At 37.7% G+C, this 26,871-nt stretch overlaps 1 protein-coding gene and 1 long non-coding RNA gene across 6 annotated transcripts; one reads left to right on the top strand and one right to left on the bottom strand.

Annotated features, from left to right (window-relative positions):
- Positions 1 to 1,510: 1,510 nt before the first annotated feature.
- LOC131221974 (uncharacterized) lies at positions 1,511 to 21,868 on the top strand. Of its 2 annotated transcripts, XR_009159697.1 has the most exons (7): positions 1,511 to 2,668; positions 2,756 to 2,801; positions 18,311 to 18,499; positions 19,218 to 19,316; positions 19,441 to 19,521; positions 19,687 to 19,777; positions 20,310 to 21,868. It is a non-coding gene; the product is annotated as an uncharacterized LOC131221974 (long non-coding RNA). The 2 variants fall into 2 exon arrangements; XR_009159698.1 differs by lacking the exons at positions 18,311 to 18,499; positions 19,218 to 19,316; positions 19,441 to 19,521; positions 19,687 to 19,777; positions 20,310 to 21,868 and having other exon boundaries at positions 1,511 to 1,784; positions 2,549 to 2,668; positions 2,756 to 3,633.
- Positions 6,517 to 15,318, bottom strand: LOC131221972 (probable F-actin-capping protein subunit beta). 4 transcript variants are annotated; one of them, XM_058217278.1, is made up of 9 exons: positions 15,167 to 15,318; positions 14,887 to 15,052; positions 13,993 to 14,059; positions 9,666 to 9,823; positions 7,953 to 8,003; positions 7,287 to 7,366; positions 7,112 to 7,185; positions 6,740 to 6,895; positions 6,530 to 6,692 (listed from the first exon to the last, which is right to left on the bottom strand). In XM_058217278.1, exons 4-9 carry the CDS (start codon positions 9,686 to 9,688, stop codon positions 6,618 to 6,620), a joined length of 459 nt encoding a protein of 152 aa, XP_058073261.1. In that variant the 5' UTR covers positions 9,689 to 9,823; positions 13,993 to 14,059; positions 14,887 to 15,052; positions 15,167 to 15,318; the 3' UTR covers positions 6,530 to 6,617. The 4 variants fall into 4 exon arrangements, 3 of the variants coding, with proteins under 3 accessions (XP_058073260.1, XP_058073261.1, XP_058073262.1); XM_058217279.1 differs by lacking the exons at positions 13,993 to 14,059; positions 14,887 to 15,052; positions 15,167 to 15,318 and adding an exon at positions 11,430 to 12,030; XR_009159696.1 differs by lacking the exons at positions 6,530 to 6,692; positions 6,740 to 6,895; positions 7,953 to 8,003 and adding an exon at positions 6,920 to 6,995 and having other exon boundaries at positions 14,975 to 15,052.
- Positions 21,869 to 26,871: the final 5,003 nt, after the last annotated feature.

Here is a 26,871-nt window from a genome sequence, read left to right as displayed (position 1 = left end):
CCACAGGTCCTACTCGTGCAAATTGAAAACTAGGAGTTCACTTCACAACATTTAGGCCCAAATACCGTAGAATGCCTACATGCATCTCTTTTATATTACAAGCCACTGTCTGCTCCCTTGTACAATCCCAAGGATGGATGCCTTTAAAAGTCAATTTTCTGATACATGTGGAGGCCATGATTCAGCGTGCAGATCTTCCTAAACATCCACAACAAAAAGCGCACAGTTAAGATTATCTGAGGGATTAAGGTAAAAAAATCTATTCATCCTGCAAACTGCCCCTGATGGTAACAAAATCCCATGCAAAACAGATCCAACAAAACCATCATCAATTCCAACTCTCCCATTGTTGTAGCTCTGTCCCTTTCCAGCTAAAACTCGATAGACCCCACCATCATGAAATCCCCACCGTATTCCAAAGTATGGCTGGGATCTTCTATGTGATTCTCTCTCTCATTTTATATTTCACTTTAAGGAGCCGTTTGGATGTGTATAGATTCTGTAAAACGTAAGAAAGTTACGGTTTGTATTTGGGGCAGAAATAGGTAACAAAGTAAGATTTCAAGAAATGTAATAATTATGTGTTTGGGGGAGAAATGTTATAGGTAACAAAGTCACATGTTACTTCGTTGCAAGCAACGGCAATCCCTTTTGAATTTGGGAGATGGATATCTAAACGTCTCTCTCAGCTCCAACAAAGTAAGCGCTAGCCCTTGTTTATTTTTCTTTGTTTTCTCCTCATTATTTTTTTTTCTCTTTTGCGTCAGAGTGGAACATGCACAATTTAGGATTCCTGACTGTGGGGGCCATCTTAATATACTTTCCTTACATCCACACCATCTATATTGAAATCTCATTTTTGGGTGTGATCCAAAAAATGAAGCAAATCTAAATCTCAAGTGAACCACACCACAGTCTGAATCCTCACCATTAAAAACCTCATGGGGTTCATTGGAATATTTATTTACCATCCAACCTGTTGATAAGGTTACAAAGACTTTGATGAAAAGAGCACACAAGTATCATCTTAATCCAAAAAAAATTGTGGCCCATAAGAAGTTTTTAATAGGCAATTACTAGTATTTCCCATGCTATGGTTCACTTGAGATTTGGATCTTATTCATTTTTTGGATCATGCCTAAATGAGCTTTCAATATGGATGGACGGCTTGGATGTGAGGTAAATACATCATGATGGGCTCTACAATCAGGGATCCCACCCACCTGGTTGGATCTACTTCAGTTTGGCTAGTGACATTGGCCAATAGCCAAATCACAAGTTGATGCTCAATGGGCCTTACCATGTTTCATATATGTTTCATATATTTTATCCATACCATCCATTTATTTTTTAAGATTATTTTAATACTTGATTTAAAAAATGAGGCAGATCTCAATCTTAATTAAGTGTAATACACCATGGGAAAACAGTAAGTGATTGAATGTCCAAGGTTAAAAACCTCCTAGGTCCCACTGTAATGTTTATTTGACATCCTACCTATTGATCAGGTCCTAAAGACATCAGTTGATTCAATCCATCATGCTAAAAGATGCTAGGCATTCAATTTGTCCAATGGATTAGTGAAAAAGGAAGAAACAGCTAAGGTTAGTTATAAATAAATAAATAAATAAAAATGCTTAACATTGGATGGGAAGATCTTCTGATTCAGAGGATTTGGTGGTGCTGGTCATCTGTTGTCCATGGTGAGGCTGGTCAAGTCAATGATCTGGATTAGATCATGGAATCTTGTATGGAATGGTTGCATCATGATGCATCAGTAGCTGGTAACTTGTCATCTGTTTATCCACACTATGTTCTATGTTGTTGTCAGTGCCTTTGGTGTCATTTTTGTTATGCTTATGGCAATATTTACACTGTTTACAGAATTCTAGTGTTCTATCTCGATAAGTATTTCTACAACTTATCCTGTTGTGATTTGTATTTATATAGGTTACATCTTTTATACCGTCCACCATTGATATCTGTGACTGACACATATCCGTGTCTGAGTTATGAAGCTATTTTAAAAACTTGGGTTGATAGTCTTTTGTTTGGGATCAGAGAAGGTGTTGGGGACTTGGGATTGCAAAGCACTCGATGCAGGCACTTCAGGAATTTTCCCTTCTTTTCATCACAATCCTTTTCTTCCCTTGTTGAGTTGTTCTTTTGAATTCTATATATAATTAACAAATTGGGTGCTGGCTGATTATTGAGAGTTATACTTTCTGCAAGCACCTTTTTTTTTTATATAATATCGAAAATTTTCTTTTGTCAATCGCAATAGTGCCTTTGATGCATTCTTTTGTTTTTATAGATTTTGTATCATCATGGTGTATTATCATGTCAGTGCAAGTAATCCTATGTTTATAATTCTTTCCATGAAAAAATGAACTTTGAAGGATTCATTTTTGGGCTGGTAGTTGAAAGTTAGTGGAAGCCTGGAGTACTGTGATTACCTTTTTAGACCTTTTGTTTCCCATCTTCCATGGCTCATTTTAATATCTTTTTTGGAAAAAAAAAAAAACAATCATGGTGGGGTTTTCTACAGGCCAGAAGAAAGACCAGGGAACCCAAGGAGGAAAATGTCACACTCGGACCAACTGTACGAGAAGGGGAGAATGTTTTTGGTGTAGCCCATGTTTATGCCTCATTCAATGATACTTTCACTGTGAGTGTGCTATCCCCTTCTTCTTCTTCTTCTTCTTTTCACCTCATTCCCAGTCTCAGTCACTGATAACTTTCGGTTTCATTGCAGCATGTGACTGACTTGTCTGGGAGAGAAACATTGGTTCGTGTCACTGGTATGTAATGTATTTTATCTTTTATAGTCTTTGTTTAAACCTTAGTAAACCTATGTGAACTTTTAGAACCAGACAACTAGACAACATTGAATGACTGGTTGATTTACTATGATTGAGTGGTCCAATGGTCAAGAGAATGGATAAGATACTAAATCAAGGTTGGATGGATGATGTGGTTGGACGGAATCTCAAATGGTCAAGTACTTGTGAACTTATGAAGTTCAAAGCATGTAAGGTTTAAAATACTCTAAGAGCACTAAGATGGAAGTATCTCAAGATGTGGTGATTAGATTGGGATTCAATGGTAAGAACTTAGGCAAGGTTTAAGGACAATGTGATTGGCTCACTTTGTCGGGTGGTCGTGTAACGGATGTGATGATTCGATGGTTAGATTACCATGATGAGGAGTGGCTCACTACATGATGTGACTGGATGGATTTCGAGATCTAAGGTTATTAAATTATTTTTATGGTTGAATTGGCGAATGATTGAGTCTGTGGGTTAGAATTTGCAATTAGTGTTGCTTTGGTCATCTGAGAAAAATATCCCTTCAAAGACTAAAATTTCAAAATAGATTGTATTTGCTACTCAATTCAAGAATATCTAGGTTAGATGTCAAGATTCAATCTACATATCAATTAAACTTGAATAATAATGCATGGGGTATTACGATCTGTTTCTAAGTTGGAGGTAGTAGGTTCAAACTGATGCAACTCCCATTTCTCCCAAGTTGTATCGGGTTCAGCAGGGACACAAAAGTCACCAGAGACCAAGATGGTTGTGTGTTTCACCTGTTTACCTCCAGGGGTGTTGCACTTTGTAACCGTTAATTAGAACTGGATTACTGCTATGGTTATTTTATAACCCCCTTCTTTTTTTTTTGACACATGCCTTCTTCTGTGCTAATAGATGCAATGGAGGTAATTTGAATAACATAGGTCTATGTCGGGCCCACTATAATGTGTGTAAAATATCCAGTCCAGCAATCACACGTGCCAGATCATATTAGGACTTTACATCAAATTAGGCCCTGATTCCATAATCCAGAACTCTAATAGGCCACACCATAAGAAACAGGGGGAATATCGAAACCTTCCCTAGTGTCCAGTGTTATGTTTATATGGCGTCCAATCTGTTCAAAAGGGGAGTACAGCTTAGATGAAAGGGGGGGCGTGTGTGGAATCAAAGATCAGGCGTGTGTGGAATCAAAGATCAGCCTGATCTACAACTTTTGTGGGTCCCAATGAGGTTTTGATGATGCGAATTCTATCCGCACTATTCCATTTATGTGGCCCACTTGAATTTTGTATAGCCCAAGTTATTTTCTCAAGCCTAAGCCTGAACTGGCACAAGTGATGGATGGATTGGATTTTACACAGATCATGTACCTGGCCTCAGTCATTTATGATAGCGCATTTAATGATGGCAGAGGGGACAAATGGTGCCATAGCATGGCAAATCCCTGTAACATTGCTCTTAGAACTGTGCATGTTTGATAAGAGAGGGAAAAGCATTTGGTCAGTCCACGTGTTTTTTCGATCCCAACCATGGGATTGACCATCAAAATACCCATGGTATTTCCAAACATGCAATCATTGTGCAATAATGGTGTTAATTTCATACCATTTAATCCTGTGTTCTAAACAGGAACACGTATCAGATGGGAAAAGTGCAGTGTGATTTTCAGTTGCAATCAGTTGCGAAGAGGCCCACAGTTAAGACAGGATGCATTTAGGTGCCCATGTTCCATGTGAACAGCCAATGTTTATGCATGTCCTTTGTTTGGGTTTCACGTGGAATGGTCCAGTCGTCCAATAATGCATGCAGAGAAGTGCAACAACAGCCCCATGATTAGGGCTGCAAATCTGTCAGATCATCATACCTGACCTGATGACTTATTGGTCTGGGTCTAAAATCTAGAACCTTGGGTGCAAATCTAGCTTAATCATCTCATTTTACTCATTGATCGGTATTTTACATTTTAACCATCAAAATTGTTAGCCACCAACAATAATACAATGGTTTGAAATATTATTTGTATGAAAACTTAATTGCAATTTCTATACCCAATATGTGTGATAAATGGGCCAGGTTAGGGTCCAGGAAGACTCAAGCCTGATTAAGTTGGCTATTTTTTACTTGGTTCTAACCTAAATCTGGCATGGATTTTAATGGGTTGGTTCTAGGTCCAAATTTCTGACCCGATTCTTAAAGGGGTTGGGTCTTGGTGCCCTTTGTCCTGACCCATTTGCACCCATACAATGATCCTATCTTTCCAAAATTGCCGTCTTTTATATGATATCTGCTCTCCTAAACAAGGGAAGTTTAGGAGGTTGGAGTTCCATTAGTGAATTCACGAAAATGTCATCAATTTTAAAACTACCATAAGCCTAGACTAATTTTTCATAAATAATCTCCTTTCATATGCTATCATTTAGGGGGCATTTGGATCACAAGTTACTTAAGATGAGTTACTTGTGCCTTAAGTAGCTATCTTGATTTCTACTTATTAAATTGAAGTGCTTAAGTAACTTTAAATAAAAAAGCTATTTATAATTGATCATAAACCAAACTTACTTATCTCAAATAAATTACTTATCTACTGTTGTAAGTAGAAAAAGCTTAGGGCCCGTTTAGATACCACCAAATAAGTTACTTTTCTACTTACAGCAGTAATAAGTAACTTATTTCGGATAAGTTTGGTTTATGATTTGTGATAAGTAATTTTTTTACTTCAAGTTATTTAATCACTTCAGTTAATATTTTCATAAGCTACTGAAGAGAGGCATCAGGAGAGATGAAAGAGAGGAGAAGCTGATAAGTATGTTGTTTACCAAACATACTTGTGTGCTTAATAAGTAGAAACTTAGATAAAATATTCAGACATGAGTAGCTTATCTTTAAGTAACTTACAATCCAAATGCCCCCTTAGGGACTCGGATTTGGTAGTGATCCCTCTAGTACCCACCCTCATACTGGTCCATTCTGAAAAAAGCTGTGGGCCCCACCATAATGTATGTATTTTATCTACCCCATCCATCCATTTTACCAGCTCATTTCAGGGCATGAGGAGACCACAGCACAGGAAACAGTGGTGATTGAAAGCCCACCATTAAAAAGTTCTTGGGGTCATAAAAGTCTTGGATCAAGCTGATATTTGTGTTTTCCATTTATCCATGTATGTGCAATCTATGCAACAGGAACAAACATTACAGTGGGCCCTAGAAACTTTTTAATGATACGCGTTCAATCACCACTGTTTCCTGTGGTGTGGTCTACCTGAGATTTGGATCTGCCTAGTTTGTAGGCTCATTCCGTAAAATGAGCTGGCAAAACAGATGTGGGTAAAACACATACATCATGGTGCAGGCCACAGCGTTTGCAGCACCAAACAGCATCAATGGGGAATCCAAGTCCATCATTTAGACATCAGAATCACCAGGCAAGTGTTATTTTTGCACACAGCTCAGAATAGTTGGACTGTCCACATATCCCAATGAAAGTATACATATACGCTTCATACAAGACTCCAACTTGTTAGATGAACAGGTAGAGACAATGTAGTGATCCAGGGTTCAATCCCTTGTACTGACCCAAATTAAACTGTCCAAATTTTTGGGACCTAATCTGCATAAGTCATAGCGCTGAACCCATACTGTTTGAAAATTTCTATCCACTGATTCGTGGCCACTTGTTTGATGAACTATGACCATCGGATATCCTTCATTTCAACCGTCAATTGAGTGTCCACTAATCCCATGATTAGGTAATCAAAGTGAAAATAATTTTCAATTTACAATCCATCCAAACTGAGGTTCACAACTTGAAAAAGTTTTGATTTTGAGTCACTTCTACTACATTTATACAATTTCTCAGCACCTGTGTATCAACCTAAAAAGAAGGGGGGGGGGGGGGGGGTCGCATACAAGTTTACTGACCCAAAACTTATAGTTGAATAAATCATGAGAGTATCTTAGACCCTGTACAAAACACAGCCAAATTATGAGAAATCTTAATGACTTGTCGTCTGTGGTCAATGATAGCATGACAATAATTAAGCAGTACTGAGTTGTTCCCTCTTCCTCAGGGCCCACCTATTAAGAAAATTAAAGAAGATCATCTGTCTGTGGTCAATGATAGCACGGCAATACTAATTAAGCAGTAATGAGTTGTTCCCTCTTCCTCAGGGCCCACCTATTAAGAAAATTAAAGAAGATCATCTGTCATGATAATCATGGAAAAGGAACTACTATGCATGCATAAGAACTTCAAAATTAGAATAGACAAGGCAACAAGCAAATAGAGCTTACTTCAATAACATGAATAGCATCCCATGCACCTTTTTGCAAATAGCTTCTTTGGCGATGCCCTGACTTTGAGCCATCTTCATCCCCAACAACCATCACAAATAAGTGCAATCATATAATATATATATATATATATATTTTTAACAAAAGGATATGCATTCTTAGTTGAAAAACTGACGTTTCTTTATTAAGAAGCAAGCCACAAAGTCTTCATTATCTTCCCACATGTATACTGATGAAATTCTCCCTTCATAATACCTACCAATGCAGTTTTGCAAAAGAGTTGCTATTACTTCTTCAGAAACAGAGAATGTTTTTTTTTTTTTCATTTCTGCATACTGGCATTACTTGCCAGATCGTTAGATGAAAGTCCACATGGAAAAAAAATTAAACCTACTGTTATAGATAAAGAGCAAAAGGAGAATACAAACATGCAGACATGCATGCATGTGTTTGTTTGGCATCTAAATGAATATGAATGCAATCAAAGATGAGGGAAGTAAAGGACCTCGCTGGTCACAATAAACTGAAAAGATGTCATTTGCTTCGACTCGAGTTTCCTCGAATCATCTGATGGGTCCATCTTCTAAAGGCGGGTGGCATTTATTTGACCAAATGTACAAAGTTAAAATAGTAAATCAAAGATCCAATCTCGCAACATTTTGTTCTGAATAGAACAAAACAGTGAATGTGCACTGCAGAATATCCAATATCTGAAACATGATTTCCAAGAAAAGTACAATGCATTTTCCGATTACCCTATAAAAGAAATCCATGCATAAGCATTATTTGATAACTTTGCTTGCTACTTCTTCTTTTTAACTATTATTAGTTTGTCACTTACCTATATGAATAAATGTCTCTGTTGTACAGCCTATCTGTTTGAGCATTGGCCCTGTTGAAATAGTACCATAAATCAATGTTTTCATTAGTCCTCATAACTATATTAGAAGTAACACAAAATGATTTCTTTTAGCAATTTGAAAAATGTTTCAAGCAGGAGAAACAGTTCAAAATATTAATTGAAATCCAACATTCACTATAAGATGTCTTTTTTCTTCTTTTTTCTTCCTACTTTTAAACCTGTTTTGAGTGACGCACTTATATCCAAGTGAACCTTAAATTGTAATTTAGGGTGAGTTTGGTTGAACCAAATATCATGATATTTTTGTGCAACTAGACACCGTTAATAACTACTGTTACATAGGACCTGATTATTTTAACTCAAAATACTGGTGATTCTTGTTGGTTATGGTTATGGGAAGAGCTGATGAAGGGTGTCTAGATCAGCTCAAGTTCTAAACAATCATAAAATTTTGGATAATTTCATGAAAGCATAGGAGCATTTTGGACATAATTCCAATTAAGAAATCGACAAACTTCAAAGGAAGTGGAATGCATACGGACCTAGTTAAGATGATTTTCATGTGATCCAAGTTAAGATGATTTTCGTCTGGAATGGAATAGCAAATTATAGGAATTTAACAATAATATTCTGCCAACGCATGGTTGGAAACATCTCAATTTATCACTACAATAGATTTATATATATATATATATATATATATATATATATATATATATATATAATACAAAACCTTAAAAACCAACATTGTTCGATCTTCTCACACACATCTTTCTCTTCTCTAAAAGCACAAAAATTTCGGCACCCAATACATCTGCAGCATCGAAAGGAACAAAAACTGAAAAACGGTCATAGTAATACACAAGAACGCTTGCATAGCTCTTTTACCTCATTTCGCACCAAAAAAACAGAGATGGGTTTCTTCCTATTGTCATTGCCTTGCATTCTCTATTCCACTCATACAATGACATTCATCAATTTGAATAAACATATACATATGATAACTTCCACTACCATTACAATTCACAAAAAGAAAAAGAAAAACTGAATAAACAAACGGTTGACTTTCATTAACAAAACAAATAGCGAATTCAGCAATTAAATGAAATTTAACTGAATAAGTAAGAAGATGGAAACTAATCAACATTTTTTTAAAGATTTAAACCTACTTAAATGAAATTAAATGCAACTAATAGCGAATTCAACATTTCATGACAAGAAAGCATGCAAACAGCCCACAGCCTCCCTCCTACAATAGGAAAAAATTAAAATGTATAAAAATAATTTTTTTTTTTTTTCCTGAAAATCCATCAAAAGCAAGTCCACAAAAACTGCATGCAAAAAAAAAAAAAGAGAGAGAGAGAAAGAAAAGGAGAGAGAAAAAAAAAAGAGAAGGAAAAAAAGGAAAAAAGAATGAAACAATAAAATAAAAATATTTGAAAAACCCAAATAGGCACTAATCATAAATTATGTATCTGAAGTTTAAATCAATAAAAACAATAAAAATGCCAACAATCCATTTGATTTCACAAATACCCACAACAGCCAAAACCTTCTGAATGCATCATACACACACATACATGCATGCATAAAATGTACATAGATACATATAAATACATACATAAATACATATTTAAGAATAATATGAAAAAACTCAAATCAAAGAAAGGAAGAAAAGAGAAAGAAACAGACCAGAAAAAGAAGAACAATCTCATACCACTCAGGATTCATCATTGCCGGCTTCTCCTATTTTGATACATTTCTCACTCTGCTCAATCATACTCATCATAGTAGCTTGCACTTCTTTGACAATTTCATTTCTCCGTAGGTTTTCTTTCGTGGGAAAAAACCTGCGATGTGATAGTGCACATGACATGAAATTTAAATAAATTATCATTTGGATCTCTAGTTTCGGAAGGAGTGACCAAATTGTAATAATGAGAAGCAGTGGTCAGACTATAGTTACATGGAGCCTAGTTCCTTGATATGTATGCCAAGCAAGATAATTGCATTTCCACTTTATGGGACTGACTATTGTAATAGAATTCCTTAGTGCATCCAAACACAGATTTCAATAGATTTCAACTGATGGTGGAATTAACAATTGGAATCCTACATACATAGTCAGAAGTAGGTCCATAAGCATAATGGGTACTGAAAATTAACGCTCCTCAGCTAAATTTAGCCACCCTTCCTCATTTTGCATCTTGAGGTTCTTTGCTCAAAATCGCAATCATGTAAGATTGAAGTTGGACTTGAAAGGAATGCAATGGCTATTTGTGGGCTACTTCCTCACAGTGAGTAGTTCCACTTGAATGGGCTTAATCATTGTGATTCAATTCAGTTGAGCTTCCAAACACACCTGTTTGTTTAAGTGGAAATCTGTGCAAAAGTATACGAACTCCACTTATGAGATGGTCTCTTCTGTTTGAAAAATAAAAAATGAGGTGGAAATCAGTTTCCTTTTCTTAACTTTTCCTCTCATAATGAGGAAAACCATTCCACACTCCCCCACGCGAGAGACAGGACTCACTGTTCAACTGTTGACCTTTTCACATTTACACAAAAGACAACACTCATAACCAAACAATGGAATTATGGTTGGTAGATAACACCTCAGATTGTTCTGTTTGGAGTTGAAAATTCCACCTTCTTTATAGCTGCTGCCAAACCTTGTTCGTGGGATAATGTCTCCCATTAAAGCCTGGAGATCGTGCCACACATCTAATTCAGGGGACTCTTCAAAACCAACCCACTACTCTGATTTGCTGACCAATTCATAGCAACTTACAGAGAATGATGGTAACATCCGCTATAGCCAACAAGAAACAGAAATCAACTGACCAACGTACTAAATAAAAAAAATACAATAAATTCACATAATGCAAATTAGTCGACATGAAGCCAAAAAATAAAATAAAATCAATCGAATCCAAACTGACCAAATTCAAAGAGAAGAAATTTTGATCAAGGCGGTACACACCAGGGCTACTGGCCCTCTCCTTGGCATTTCCACAAACATCTACTAGGCATTCTTATGAACTCATTAAAGAGAACTCCATGAAATAAGGAAATCACCTCTACCAATCTTCAAGGCTTTCCACATATGGTCCATCCACAAGAATGCCCATCATATCAACAGTCCGGATCACCAGAAACGGTCCCTATACACCATATAACTTCTAAAATCTATACAGAAAAACAAGGAACATGATGCACGTCTGTTGCTACAAATCACTTCCAAACAAGTTTAGAAGAAATCCATGGTGACATCATCAGACCCCAATGCTTTATCTCTGTCTCATATTACATTCGAGATCTCTTCCCAAAAGTCCCTTGCAAGCCACTCTGTTAACTCAATTGAAAGCCTCTTGAAATTTCTGAATAATCAATACAAAATAACCATAACCCATGAATAATACAAGGTGAAGATAAATCAAGGAAAGAAAAGTATACCTATCACTTGAAGAGTCTCCAGGCGTGAGAAGCCTTTGCTCCATTCTCTCATAAGACCCCAACACCATTAAATCCCGTAACCCACTCGCTACAACCCATCTCCACTCCCAATATCAATCCCAAAACCCCCAAATCTGGAAACCCCTAAATCCAAAAACCTCCAAATTCAAAAATCCTCAAATCTATCAACCTTCTACTTTTGAATCAACGGCCCTAAAGGCAGCATTCTACTATTACCATTGCTACCACCTCGCAGCTGAGGAATCAACTAGAATGGCTGCTCCTGCTTTAAGCCGCGTGCTAAAATGAGAAAACACTAGGGAGAGGGAGAGGGAGAGGGAGAAATAGAGAGAGCAGGGTCGAGAGAGAGGGAACGAGTGGATTGGGCATAGATTGAGCGTGACCTACGTGTTTTTGGGCGTAGGTCGCGGGCTCTACCTTCACACGGAGGTAAAGACGAACGGTCATGTTAGGGGCTCTGTGGGGCCCACCGTGATGCATGAGGTTTATCCACTCCGTCCGTTAATTTTAAAATATAGTTTTAGGTCATGATCCCAAAAAGGAGGTAGATCGAAACTCCAAGTGGACCACACCACATATAAGAGAGCCACATATTAGAGAGAGATGCAGGCAAGGGGGAGAGAAATTTTGGGGATTTCCCTCCGTCAGGTTTTGCCTGCAAGAAAGGGATGCGAGTTTGCTTCCTGTGTTGAAATGCCAGGCGGGGGCCGTGGGGCCCACTGTGATGTATGAGAGAAATCCACCCCGTTCATTCCTTTTTGGAGGTCATTTTAGGACACGTGGCCAAAAATGAAGTCTGTCCAAAACTCAGATTGATCCAAAACTTCTATGAAAAAAGTTATGGTGGGCATTCAATCAACAGTGTCTGGTCCATTTGAGATTTGGATCTGCCTAGTTTTTGGGACCACATCCTAAAATGGGCTGTAAAAATGAATGGATGGTATGGATATACATCAAATTATCAAGGTGGGCCCCAGTGTAAGGATAACACCAAAAGGTAGGGTTTAATAACCCCTGCCCATGGCGGCGGTTATCAAGATTCTCGAACGGCTAAAAGCCATCGGGAAAACCTCCATACGACCGTCGGCTTTAGTTATTCCAGCTACCCCATCGACAGAGGCCCTTCCCTTCAATCAAACAACCATTCAAACGATGCAACAAATAGACGGACCAAAACATAAGAACACAACACGAGAATGGCAAGACAACGGCTCAGATGCAAGAGATCTCCAAATGTACAGGTAAACGGCAAGACAATGAATGCGATCACATGTAATTCCATTGCTCAATGAAGGGTGTATGAAGTACTCCTTTCATGTTAGGGGGGGATCCTTAAAATCCATATTCACCACTACAAACACCATCCCAAACATGGAAGACAACTGAACGCCATGTGGAGATTTATTTATTTATTTATTATTATTATTTTTAAGACATGAGGAAGGAAAACAGTCCATCATGCAGAGTAGAAAGCTAATATGGAGAAGCTTAGCAAGATGTTGTTGATCATTGGCTTCCTTGTTGTCGCCTTCGTTGTGAGTAATGAAGGAAGAATCATTGCCAACAAGCCAAAGTTCTCCCATCCCAAAGGAGGTTTCAAGGGACCACTTGGACATGGGTTTGGACATCCAGGGTTTGGTTTGATCCCCCACTTTGGACGTTGGGCACCATCTCAAACCTATTATGCCCCTTTCCGTACCTGTTGTGCTGGGTGGCAAGGTTGGAGGTGGCCATCCATGATCAAAAGGCTAGCTGGTGTGGTTCTTGGTCTAGGTGGTGTCTTAGGTTTACTGCATGGCTTTTCTTCTAGTTGAAAGGCTTGTGGTTTATGGTTTGTTTGTTAAGTTCTGATGGTTCTTAGTGTTGTCTGCATGTGGATCTAGTCTTGGATTCGAATCCTCTTCGAACCCTGATATGGTTGTAGCTGTTGGCATGTTTGATGAAAGTGAACAATGAGATTTTTGGTGTGTTTGGCAGTTATGTCGTGATATCAGATACACACAATGGCTTTCTTGCAGTTGCTTCGGACCTCAAGTGCAGTTGTTTCATGTAGGGACTTTAAAAAACAACACTTGGAAGTGATTTACCATGGAAAAAGGCAGAACAATGGAAGTCCACCTGCATAGTTTCTGATTTCCTTGCCGAAAACAAATATATTGGCCATGATTCAATCAGGGTTCTTGCCTCCAATTACCCACAGACAATAATTTGGGGTATTATCCACATGCGCCTTGATCTTTAGCAGAATATATTTGCACACCCTCCCTATACAGCCAAGTACCTTCACAAAGCCAGCATGAGATAGCAACATAACATAGTAATTAGTTATAAATATCATACATAAGAAATCCAAAAGGCTAATTCTACAGAATATATGATTTTTTCATTGAGCTCTTGGACAATCAGCGAAAGAAATGCTTCAACCTACATTTATATCATTCTATTTCAATCTTGTGATTGTTAACTCTGGTTTTTTTTTATTCCCTGAATGATAATTTTTTCAATCTCATGATTATAGTGGATGGTTAAGCAGGTGTATAACCTCCAGATTTTGGTCCGAGGTAGCCAAGACTTTTTAGCTTCTGAAGCAGTCTTCTCTCTGCATCTGCCTGGAAAAATAGAAGCACATGTTACCATCAAGCCATACACACATTAAGAGATGGGACCTATATGATACCAACAACCCAATAAACACATTTATGAGATGAGATTACCCAATAATACCAAAAGTTGTGAAGTTTCCCAAGCCCACACATGTGTGGAGCCCTGCCCAACCACAAGCAGGCAGATGTGCAAATGTGAACGCATGCTGAGATCTGAGGGAAAGATTTCCATCAGGTGCACCACATGGTTTAGATCTTCTGGTGCAAGAATCGGGCCTTCATTCCTCCGGCAAGCCAATATGCACAGGACAAATGGACAGCTAAAAACACTTTTCTAGACATCCATTTGCTTGTACACTGGTCAACCTGAAGAGTGAAACCACCTGATCTTTGCACCAAAAGATCCAAGCATTGTGGCCCACCTGACAGGAAGTTTGGATCTCAAACATGTTCCACATCATGGTTTCAAGACTCATTCTAGCACTGCCTGATCCAGTTCGATACCATGAGTCACCTGCTTGAGTCACCCCGACTCGAGCAAGCCAGGCCAATACACCCCCAACTCAGGCGAGTCGCAACTTGACTCGAGACCGAACGAGTCGATCCAAGTCTCCAAGTCTAAAAACCATCTTCCACATTGGCATGTGTGGCTGCATGTGGATGTGCTGGGTTTGACAATTATGGGCTTAAGCAAACCTCAACCACCATACATGCAAAGATAAATAAAATGTACACAAGCATTATAATATCATTATGGTATGATCATCTATCAAGAGACTAACATGATAACATCAGCAATACATGAATACTGAAGGGCAGTGGATGAATAGAACCTCAAGCATGGGGCTCTTCTGAGGAATATTGCATGCCAGAATTATATTGAGATCACATCAAGACCAGACAGGATTAAGAGTACTTTACCCAAGTCATGAGCCATGCTTGAACCGGCATTACCAGCACCACCACCTAGTATGGAAGTAACACACTCACCATATTGTTCTGTATGGACACATGAAAGAGTAACACAAGTTTCAAAAGAAAGGACAACAAAATTACTCATACATCCATACATATGCATCTATGCACCCTTGACAGTGAAAAGAGTCAACTTACAGTTCGAGTTGTTGCTGCTGCATACGAATGTCCAAATTTTGCAGAGTTGCATCCAATCGATACATAGATCTGCACGCACTCACTCGAGGAAGTTGCATGATAAAAGAAAATTCCTCTCCGAGTTTTAAAGTGTAGGAGGCATCTGATAAAAAAGAAAAGGATAGAGACTATTTTGGGTCAAAGAAGAGGGATTTAATGTTGGAAACAAATTGCATGCTGCTGCCAAAAAACAAAGGTTGGAACTCAGTCCTCTGCCGGGTAGAAATAAACCATGAGCAACAATTGGGTCTTCAGACAGCATAGATGGATGCATCGAGAGAAATATTACCTGCTGGAAGTGAAATGATCCCCTAAAAGTACCAGATCATGAGTTTTACACAGAATGACAACTGAACTAACAGAGTTACAAATCTATACATCTCCAAAATTTGCAGTTTGCAATTTTTCTCCTTATGGAGATCTCATGCAGACATTTCTTGAGGATTAGTCTTAGAATAAGTCATGATTAATGAGAGTAATCCCCGTGTGGCTTTAGGATAGAGACTCCCTCCCTCCCTCCCTCTCTCTGGAGTTTGGCTTGAGAATCATTGCTGCGTCTTACGGGTGCTTCAGATTTTATGACAGGTTGTTGGTTGTTAGGTTGCTGCTTTTTAAGTTTTTTAAATCAGATTTTAGGAGCATTTTTTCTGCTACTTTTTTTTTTCTCAGAAATCGGTTTGCATCAGCTAGGCTGGGATTTCCTGTTAAGCTGGAGTTTTTTGGGTTCTTTTCACCCTAATGTTTCAGCAATCAGGTTATTAGATTTTTTTTTTGCTTGAAGATTGTCAAGATTTGTGAAGACTATCAAGCCTTTTTAGTGTAAGATACTTTTTTGTTTTTGGGATGGTGGGAAAAGTAATAGACTATTACATAGAGCCTGTGGGAATTTTGTGCTCTCATTACAGGTCTTAATCCAAGAGAAAGGTGGGTTCCATTAGGTTGGCAGCCGTCATGAAACTTATCCATAAATTTCAGCATGAATTCATCAATTTTATGTAATGGCCATTCACACACGGACTGAACCCGTAATAGACCCTTCGAGCTATTGTTTCCAAAGCGGGCATTACAACCCTGTAACACATAACGGTTCCCGCAATTACTGTTAGATTTTAATGGAAACGCAATGGAATTTAAACTTTTTTTTTTCTTTTCAAAAATCCATGTTCTAATTAACCCTAGGATCTCCCATCTTTGATAACATAGATTTCTACGAACATAAACCATTAATAAATGGCTTAGATCATACCTTGATCGCGATGAGTTTTTCCTGATTATGTTGATGTCAATCCTCTTAACTTAAGAGGTCTCTCCTCGATCCATCTCAGGTGAAGGAGAGCAAAGAACCATCGTCAATTCCTCTGATAGGAGCCGAGGTTGACGCATGTTGTCCACTAGGTGGACTACCACATGCAAGTGTGGATGAGAGATGTCATGAGGAAGGGAGAAGGATGCTCCTCTCTACTTTCTCTCTTTTCTTCTCTCTTATCAACGCCCCAAAGGAGGGGACGTCCAGGGCTCTCTCTCTCTCTCTCTCTCTCTCTCTCTCTCTCTCTCTCTCTCTCTCTCTTTTGAGATGAGATATACACATAAGGAGGAGGTTAGAGTTTCAAGGGTATACAATATGATGCTTCACCACCCTACAAACTTCTATGTATCCTAATTTGAATGATGTCTATGAATCTACCTTATCTATGCATGTACTCATGATCAAATCCCTTCACTGTCATGGCCCTCCACCAAATATCCATATCCCATGCCAATCAAATAAAAGACCATAAGATATGGGCCATCATATCATCATCAAGTGCAATAAAAACAGTTTAACTATTAAAACAAAACATCAATGGTTAAAGTAAAGCCATTTAAAACCTTTTCTAGTGTTGGGCCCAGCAGTAAAACCACTTGATAAGTCCCGAATCTAATAGATTTAGCCATATCCAATAATAGAAAAGATTTCGAGCCAGGACTCTTGGAAACTTGCTGACAAGCCCAACTGACTTAAGGACTCAATAAGACTTGTCTAGTCAGCTCGAAAACTGAGTCGAAGCAGTACAGCTCAATGTGATTCAGCTGAGTTTGCCCAATCAACTGGTTTTTTTTTTCTCTCATAAAGTATGGGCGTCCTGTTCACAAAGGGTGAGAATTTGCTTCCAGCATAAGAGCACCATACACCTTTCAAGTGGTCTACCTTTTGATTAACTTCTCTTGGGATGTGGAAGAAATCACTATTAGGCGATCCATCAGGTTTGTGTTTCACATGATTTGTGTTGGCCAATGCATTGTTTGTTTGGAGCTTTTCTGCTTTGAATGTATTAGTTGTATTTCTTGTAGATGCTTGCAGAAAGGTTTGAATATGAAAGTCAACATCTGTATTTCTTAGCGATTGGTTAGAGTGAGAGGCTACAGAAGCTATTGATGCCTATTGGTTGAAATTTAAGTTTGTTCAGGTAAGCATGATTTTTTTATTTTTATTTTTATTTTTGAGAGATAACAGAAACTTTCATTAAAAGAGGAAAAGGGAGCAACCAGCCCGCTGAGATAGCGAGTCAGTTAGCTCCGTACAAAAGAACATTACAATCTTTTAGAGGAATAACAATAGAAGCCCATTCGAAAAGGGAGCAACCAGCCCGCTGAGGTAAGCATGATTTTCGAGCATGGATTTTCTCAGACTTGAGTCTGTTTCTATGATAAGAGTACTTGTCTATACATAAATGTGGCAAATCTTTATTAGTTGAAATGGGTTTTATACGTGGCCATAGGCATTGCTCAATATAGTTGATATGTGGGCACGGCCAGAAGTATTGCTAAGCATGGGTATTTCATCAGCATGGTCATGGAATAAAACCCATTTTGAGAGAATTGATAAACTGTAAATTTATTCTAGTTTCAACCTTTTGCATAATCTTAAACTTCTAATTATTGCAATATTTTCTAGAATTCAAGCATTGCATAGTTCATTCAGATAATGTTGTGAATTTTCTAGAAGATGTGCTGTAGTTTGCATTTTGATGTTTTGTATTGGAGAAACCATTTTTTTTTCTCTCTCCAGTGAGTACTATGAACTAAGCTCTCATGTATTCAATAGAGTGTGTTACCAATGTGCAGGCTCTTGATATGATAAGGGGCAAAAACATCCTAATGTTAATGGATTCCCATTTAGAGGGCAACTTCTCAACAGAAGAGGCGACTGTACTTGTTGGACTTGTTTCTTGATGTTTGCAATATGAACCAAGGGAGCACACCAACCCGAAGGACATTGTTGACACCCTCTCATCATTACAAACCAAATCAGAAGTAAGTTCTGTCTTCAGCTTTTATTTTGAGATGTCTATTTTTGGATGACTTAGTACTTCCTCCAAAATGAGATCTCTGCTTTCAAATTCCCGCACACACACTGAAGGAGAAACTCTAGCATTGCATGCCATTTTTATTGGTGACTAGGAATGAGATGCCTTGGGGTATGACTGCACAACAATTTCTTAAGTTGGGTGTTTGTGTAATGTTTACATTTATACGTGTGTGGGTTATTTGGATGGAAATCCCTTTAAATGCATCTAAGAAAGAACAGAAAACACAATTAAGGTCTGACCTGGACAAAGTTTCTATTTTCAAGTTCCAGTAACTTTGACATATTTGTTGGTCATTCTATTGGAAAACGGAAGGGTAAAACTAGATTTTCTAGTGTTTTTGCTTGGAGCTCAGGTAAAATAAGCATGCTAACTCTTGTAAGCATTGTTTCGAAAATTTTATGAATTGTCATTTGAATATTACGGTTAAAATTGAATGGGAAACTATTTGAATCTTATGATCCTTTCTCCAAAAATGCCAATTGAATCTCAAATCTTTGGGTGTCTTACTATTCAATACTTGAATCTCTCTTATGAAATGAAGTACCACAATTGGATCTGTGTTTCTGCCCACACACTTGGATATTTTTATTCAATTTCCTCAGAGTCCATTTCCTGTTCTGCACCCAAAATTTTAGATTTGGTTCACTTGTCATATTTTACAGGTAGGCGAAAGTGAACCATTCGTATCTGATCTTTTATCTGGCTTCCCTACAACAATTATAGATCTTGAGCCACGCGAGATTCATTCATTTTATGAGTCGGTATGTTGCCATTACATAAGTCTTGTGCTCATTGGCATTAGGCATTGTCATTTTCTTTGTGAATATGTGTTTGTGGTAAGGCAGCTATCTAGTCATGAGTACTTGTTGCTTTGCATGTTTCCAGGTGGGTCATATGATTCAAGCAGAAACGGATCCACAGAAGAGGGATGAGTATCTCCAGAGGTTGATGGAACTTCCGAATCAGGTCACTGAATTTTGTTTGGATTAGATTTCAAGTGTTGGGATTTGCTTGATGTTAGAACTTCAAAGTTCGTCTTTTCTTTCATTTGTTCCCTTCCCCTGGTTTTCACTAGTGTCAAGTACAATCCTCAATAAGTTGCTACTGATAAGCTTGTTGTCTAATTTGCAGAAATGGGCAGAAATTATTGGACAGACACGCCAGGAGTTGAACATTCTGAAGGATCCAGATGTAATCAGAACTGTACTTACACATATTGCAGGTACTCCTCTCTAAGCACAATTAGATGGTAGGTTTTGTTAGCTCCTCGTGCTGGGGAACAAAAATTTACAGAGAGAGAGAGAGAGAGAGAGAGAGAGAGAGAGAGAGAAATTTTATTAAAATGTCTGCCAAAAGGCGGAAAAAAAAAAAAAAAAAAAAAAAAAAGAGGAAAAGAAAGAAAGAAGAAGAAAAAAAAAAGTGAGAGAGAGAGCAGGGGGGATTAGCAGACTTTGCTGCTTTTATATAAGATGCCCAACCCAAAACATTACCCTTAACTTTGCCAATAATCTTTTCCACTGAAGAGCTTATGCATGATGAAATTTTCCATCATAAAGTGATGTTAAAATCCGAATTTCAGATTAAATGAGAAATAAACCATCCTAAAAAAGCTATAAACTTCTTAATGTGTATGTTCATCTGACTAATTTGTACTGAACTTATAGCTTTAATATGTATTTGGATGCAATATCGAGTTGAATTCCAATCTCTAACTTTGATACCAATTAATTTCTTTTTGCTATTTTGTTTTGTAGGTTTTAGGCAGGGATGAATGAGAGCTAGATCAATAGTGTTTCTTTTTTTCTTTTTTTTCTTTTTTTGTATTTGGAAGTATTCAACTTATTATTGTAAATATTATTTTAATATTCATTCCCATGGTCGCCGCAGCTCTAGTAGAGAAGAAGAGAAGGGAAATGACTACAACCTCAAACAAAGAAGCAATCTCCATCTTTTGGATTGCACCACAGTTCCTCATATTTGGGTTATTAGATATGTTCACAGCAATGGGCCTCATTGAGTTCTTCTACAAACAGTTAATGGTTGGGATGGAAGCCTTTCTAACAGCCATGACCTATTGCTCTTACTCATTTGGGTTATTCTTGAGCTCTCTTGGTCTCCTTGGTGAATAAAATCACCTCGAAAATATTCAACTCATGGTGGGTGGCTAAGTGACAATGACCATAACAAGGACAGGCTAGATCTTTTCTATTGGTTGCTAGCAATCCTAATATCTTAGCATTCTCATATCGTACAAGACTTTATCTCTTTAGATATGAGTTGGGTTTCTCTAGTCTTGGATTTATGTAGGAAAAAAAAAATAAAGAAAAAAAATTCTGCAAATTTTGGTATTGAAGAACTCAATCAAAAGCTATTTGGGAGTTGTGTTTCTCGTTTCTTTTATTTCCAAGGACTCTAGTACATAAAGAAAATTCTGCAGACTCAGTGATAGAAACCCAATAAGAAGCTATTTGGCAGACAACACATCACAGACCTAAGATTTGTTGCTAGACCAAACCTATCCAAACAGGAGCTGTAATCACTCAAGCAACCTTTAGCGGCACTTCAAGATACCCTTACTGGTGCTTCATAAAAGCGCCGGTAAAAATCTGCAAACTGCTGATAAAGCCTACTTTGTAGGGCGCCCAACACAAATGCCTGCAAAGGTACGCTGACCGCTGGTAAATCTTTTACTGACAGGGCCTTTACTGGCACTTTTCTGACCATCGGTAAAAGCTTTTTTGGGCCTTTACCAGCGGTCCGTCCGACACAAATGCCTACAAAGGTACGCTGACCGCCGGTAAATATTTTACTGACAAGGCCTTTACCGGCGGTCAAAGTTTTGTTGTAGTGACTTTAGTTTATAAGTAGAAATCAAGATAAGATGCTAAGGCATGTGTAGCTTATCTTAGGTAACTTTCAATCCCAACAACCCCCTAATTGACCTCTGTATAGACAATGGGATATCTGATCAGTGAGATTTATTTATTTATTCCTGTGGCCAACTTACAGTGAGATCCTCTAGATAAAACCTCTGGATCATTTCTTGTTGGGGCATAAGGTGTGAGCAGCTCCGGTATGACCCACTTAAAGTGAGACCCTCTAGATGAAAAGTCTGGATCATTGCTTTGTTGTGGGGCATAAGGTGTGAGTAGCTCTAGCATAGCCCACTTACACTGAGGCCGATAAGAAGTCTGGATCATTGCTTGGTGGGGCAGAAGGTGTTAGTAGCTCCAGTATGGCGTGCTTACAGTGAGACCCTCTAGATGAAAAGTCTGGATCATAGCTTGGTGGAGATTAAGGTGTGAGCAGCTCCAATATGAGCCACTCCCCCCCCCCCCCCCCCAAGTTATCATTATTATTATTATTATTATTATTTTTAAATTTTTTTAATGTTTCTGTGTTTAAGAGGCTTCCATTCTCCGTGAGTGTATCATTGATTTTAACACAATTGACTATCCAAATCCTTTTAAAATGGGTTGATCAAGCACGATATCTCTGTCCTCGAATTTCAAATTGAGTCCTTATTTCTTAACCTCTGTGGTTCAGTCCCTTTCCGTTTGTCATTTATGAGAAGACTATGGTACATAGTCATTGCCATCTTTTGAACGGTGGTGGCTCTACTGTACATGTAACATGCATGCTCGACACTCAAATTTGCCATTAAAATAAAATAAAAAATAAAAAATCCAATCTTTTGAAATCGTGGGTTTTCCAATTAGTGGCCATTGAGTGGATGCTTGAAATCGGTCCAAATTCAAGGGGGCCAGACTAGATCCAACCAGTGTTTTTTTCCTTTTTCATCCATTTCCATCCGCAAGGTGCCCATATATAATTTGGATGATCTAGATTGTGGTATGTATAGACAACAAATTTTGTGGATGAGCCACTACATTTAGGGGGCTTTTGAATCATCTTAAGATAAGCTACTTATGCCACAGTAGCTTATTTAGTTTCTACTTATTAAGAAGATAAGTGCGTTGGCTTCTTCTCTCTTTCGTCTCTCCCGCTGCCTCTCTTCAACAACTTATGAAAGGTAGAAAAGCTATAAAAAATTAACTGAAGTGATTTAGTACTTTTAAGTGGAAATTTTTTGTTTATGTATAACTAATCATAAACCAAACTTATCTGAAATAAGTCACTTAGCTACTGCTGTAAGTAGAAAAAGTAACTTATTTGGTGGTATCCAAGCGGACCCTTAGAATGTTCTCCCTAAATAAGTTTGATGGCTACTGCCCTCCTGTGTATTTGTAAAGAGAGCCTTGCAAAGTTGTGCCAGAATGACTTTCGCCTATGGTTTAAACTATTATCCACATTAATCAATATGGAATATCATTGACAACACATGTTAATTCTTTGCAGTTTTTTCCTTGTTTCTTCCAACTTTTCTCTTTTCTATTTTTTCTTTCCTTTTTTTAAAATATATATATATATATAAATGTTGGAATTTTATTAACTAAAAAACTAGAGAAAAAAGAAAATCAACACAAGAACCAATAAATCTTTATATCCCAGTTAGTAAAAACTCAATGAGTACAGAAGCTACATAAATTAATATGGGTGAATTGCATACACTACACACCACCTCATGTCCAACCAGAACGCTCCATGGTTCTGCTCTGCCTTCTTTGAGCAGAACCGCATTCCAACTTGAAAGGAATTGGTTCCTTTGGAAACCTCTTAACCAGCTGTCCGAAATGATCCATTCCATTGTCGAACTAATTTCCTGAACACTTCACCAGCTGAACTTTATTTTCTTTTCTTTTCTTTTCATGAAGTACCGAAATTTTAGAAACAAAAAAGCAGAAGTTACTTTTATAGGAACAAAAGCACCAAAACAAAACATTCCAGTTCTCTAGTTTAGATATATTGGACATTGGTTACAGGCACTCGGGTCTAATCCTATTTTGCAACTGTGTCATGACTAACCAAGGAACTCTACTGCATAAGATGTTAGTTCCAGGTGGATGGATACAGAAGCATTCACTTAAGACAGACCTGTACGTGGACAGGGCTGTCCACAAAATTTGAATATTGTGGTGCCCAAGCGAGGGGAGCATATTAGGTGTGACCCAACCTCAGCCAAGATGGTGCGGCTCCTACTGTGTGGCCCACCTTGATGTTCAAATAATTTTAGAGGATGAGCCCAAAAATGAGCCCAAACTTTTGTTGCCCACGAGATGTTTTTAATGGTCAATCACCATTGTTTCCTATGGTATGGTCCACTTGAGATTTGTATCTGTTTCATTTTTGGGCTCATGGCCTAAAATAATCTAGCAAAACAGATGGACAGCATGGATATAAAACACGTATGTCAAGGTGGACCCATTATAAGGGCCTCACCTAATCCGCTCCCAAGGGAGATGCTGGAATACTGATGTCTATCTACAAAATGGACAAAGGCTTTCACGCTATCTACTCCACATCCCTCCGGCAACTTTACTATGGCAGGTGCAACCCTCAGCCTCGTGTACGTGTGCATGTTGCATAGCAGTATATGGATCATGGATCCTTGTGTCCATGCATCAAAACACAATGTGGATTTGATGGCTATTTATTGCTCTTCTTCTTCTGCAACTGTCCAAAGTGTACCATGGATTTGATGGCTAAGATTGATTTTCTACGGTTTTTAGACTACCGTCAATGGTTATTAGGTGGCCAGCCAGATCAGTGGTCAACCTTAACCTTAGAGGCCATCCTTATACACAGTAGAGATGTGAAAGATGGAGGAAATGTATGTATACTTAGAGAAAGCAATTAATTGTGTCTACTGTATGATATAATCAGTTTTTTTTTTTTTTTTTTTCCCAATGGTTTAAACATTGCATTATCTCGTTTGGCATCTCTAATATAACGGAATAAGAGCTTTTGAAATAAGAGCTACTCTAATAACCTCCTTTTGTTCTAGGTAGATATCATTTTAAAAAAAATTATAACATGGCTATGTGTTGATTCATTTAAGAACCTCCTTTTTATTTATTTTTTTGCAGGGTTTAAAAATAGAAAAAATAAAGTTTGGACCATTAACCTTGATCAACAATCATTTAGGCCCCACGTTTGATTGATAATAACTCTTGGGAACTACTTTGATTGGATGAATCCAACCATTTGATCAGTGGCCATTGATCAAATGGCTTGCATTTTTGTTGTCAATTATGTGGGTGGAGAAAAACAAGAGAATCACACCCACTTTTCAAATTGAAATTTTAGTTTATTTTTGGAATAGAAATCTGGAGAAAAAAAATTAAAAAAAAAAAAACATTTAAAGGGCACATTCAAACATGGTATTATTCCATCCAAACAACATCAGTGACCACCAAATTGATCGAGAACTTAATGAAATTGACCGAGAACGTAATGAAAATGACTGATAACTAAGTGAAATTGAGTTTTAAGCTATTAAATTTGATCGAGAACTCAATGAAATTCACTAAATTGACAGAGTACTTATGGAAATTGACCGAGAACTTCAAGAAATTAACTGAGAACTGAGTGATATTGAGCGAGAACTTCATAAAATTGACTGAGAAATTCATTAAATTGACTGGGAACTTCGTAAAATTGACCATGAAACCTCGTGAAATTGACCGCAAACTTCTTGAAATTGACCAATAACTGCATGAAATTGACTGAGAACTAGATAACATTGACTGATAAATTCACGAAATTGACCGAGAACTAGATAAAATTGATAGAGAACTTTATGAATTTGACCAAAAACTTCATGAAATTGACCAAGAACTTATCGAAATTGACCGACAACTTATCAAAATTGAGCGACAACTCGTTGAAATTGAGCGAGGAATTCATGAAATTGACTGCAAACTGAGTGAAATTGACTGGGAACTTCATAAAAATGATCGATAACTTAGTGAAATTGACCGATAACTCGATGAAATTGAACGAGAAATTCATTAAATTGACAGAGAACTCGAGCAATTTGACTGAGAAATTCATGAGGTTGCTCAAGTTCCGTTGAATTTGAGCAAGTATTTTGCCGACTTCTTGGTCAGCTTCATGAATTTCTAGGTGGAATTGCCTGAGATCTCAATAAATTCTTTAGATTTTAAACATCCTTACCTCTCACAGTCGTCGTATCAGTGAAATCCGTATTGAAGAAGAAGAAGAAGAGTGCATTGAAGTGAAACACGATTTACGGAGAAAAGCCTTCAAGATTCCACGTTTATCGATGCATCTAGTTTGAGGGAATGAACGTAACCCTGAGTAAGATGGAAGATGGTAGATGTACAATGATAGTATATGGAGAATCAATGGAGATTTAAGGAAGAAAGGGGGTGAAAGAAGGGATATTTTCATACAAATGAGTTATGACTTTTTTTGGGTGTGAGTGAAAGGAATACAAATTATAATCAAGGGGCATTTTCATCTATTAAAACTATATCCGTACAACAAGATAATAGTTTGGGAAAGTAAAGTTTGGGACGCACGGAAAGGATTGTGAGTTAAAAGTGAGGCATACAGTCGGAAAAAGCTCAAGTTTTTAACAGTTTGGCAATTGAACCAAGCATCGAAGGAACAAATTACAAAATACTCGGGTTTGGAAGAATCTAGCTCATATGATACTTTTAGGTTTCTTCTTCTAAAAAATTTCTGAAAGATTTATGATTTTCACAAAAAAGGGCATTGACGTTTCTAAAGCCCTAAAACAATCCTTTGGATGATAAAAATGACTAAAATGACCTTTTCGCATTATGGAACTTGTGTGGTGTGCCCCACCATGATGATCAAACTGTCTAAAATTTAGCTCGATCCAAACATGAAGCTGGTTACACAGATGAGGTTGAGAAGATTATTAGAATCTTTCTAGATAAGATTTGTCACAGTTAAGTTTCAAAAGTTGAAATACACCTCAAGTGCCTTCTTCAATCATCACTGGCAAATAGTTGGACTGAATGCTTGCAAAACTGGCGAGTTCATTCTTTGGAGATCACCACCAGTCATAAAATGGGAAAGCGTTCCTGTGAAATAGAAGCAGCACCTCAACATCTTCCAAGACTTGTAATCTTTGGAGAGCAAATTGCAACTGGGGCATTAAGATATAAACCCCCTCCAAAGATACAAGTGAATCTCCTTCACAATTCTCAATTTGGCTGAAATGAGAAATTACCATAGGTGGCTTTCTTCTCTCATATAGTTTTGTCCCTTGGCTTTATGATTTCTCTTATTGTTTTTTTTTTTTTATTAGTCTAATACATTCTAATTTTGGTTTCTTGTAATCTTTGGGCTCTTTGATTGGTATCAGTAACATCCCCAATGCAGTCTATTTCTGTTCGCTGGATCCAGCAGTTGCTAGATGTG

This window comes from Magnolia sinica, chromosome 12 (assembly GCF_029962835.1).
Source record: "Magnolia sinica isolate HGM2019 chromosome 12, MsV1, whole genome shotgun sequence".
In the NCBI taxonomy this organism is placed as follows: domain Eukaryota; kingdom Viridiplantae; phylum Streptophyta; class Magnoliopsida; order Magnoliales; family Magnoliaceae; genus Magnolia; species Magnolia sinica.
Note: the sequence above shows the minus strand (reverse complement) of the source record. Positions and strands in the feature narration are given on the sequence as shown.

Excerpts from the sequence above, each read along its gene's own strand:
- LOC131221972 (XM_058217277.1), bottom strand. The coding sequence starts at position 8,047 with ATGAGGACTAATGAAAACATTGATTTATGGTACTATTTCAACAGGGCC. Across the intron at positions 6,896-7,111 it reads ATGCTATTCATGTTATTGAA|GTGGGCCCTGAGGAAGAGGG; the intron begins GTAAGCTCTATT and ends TTTTCTTAATAG. Across the intron at positions 6,693-6,739 it reads TATTCAACTATAAGTTTTGG|GTTGATACACAGGTGCTGAG; the intron begins GTCAGTAAACTT and ends CCTTCTTTTTAG.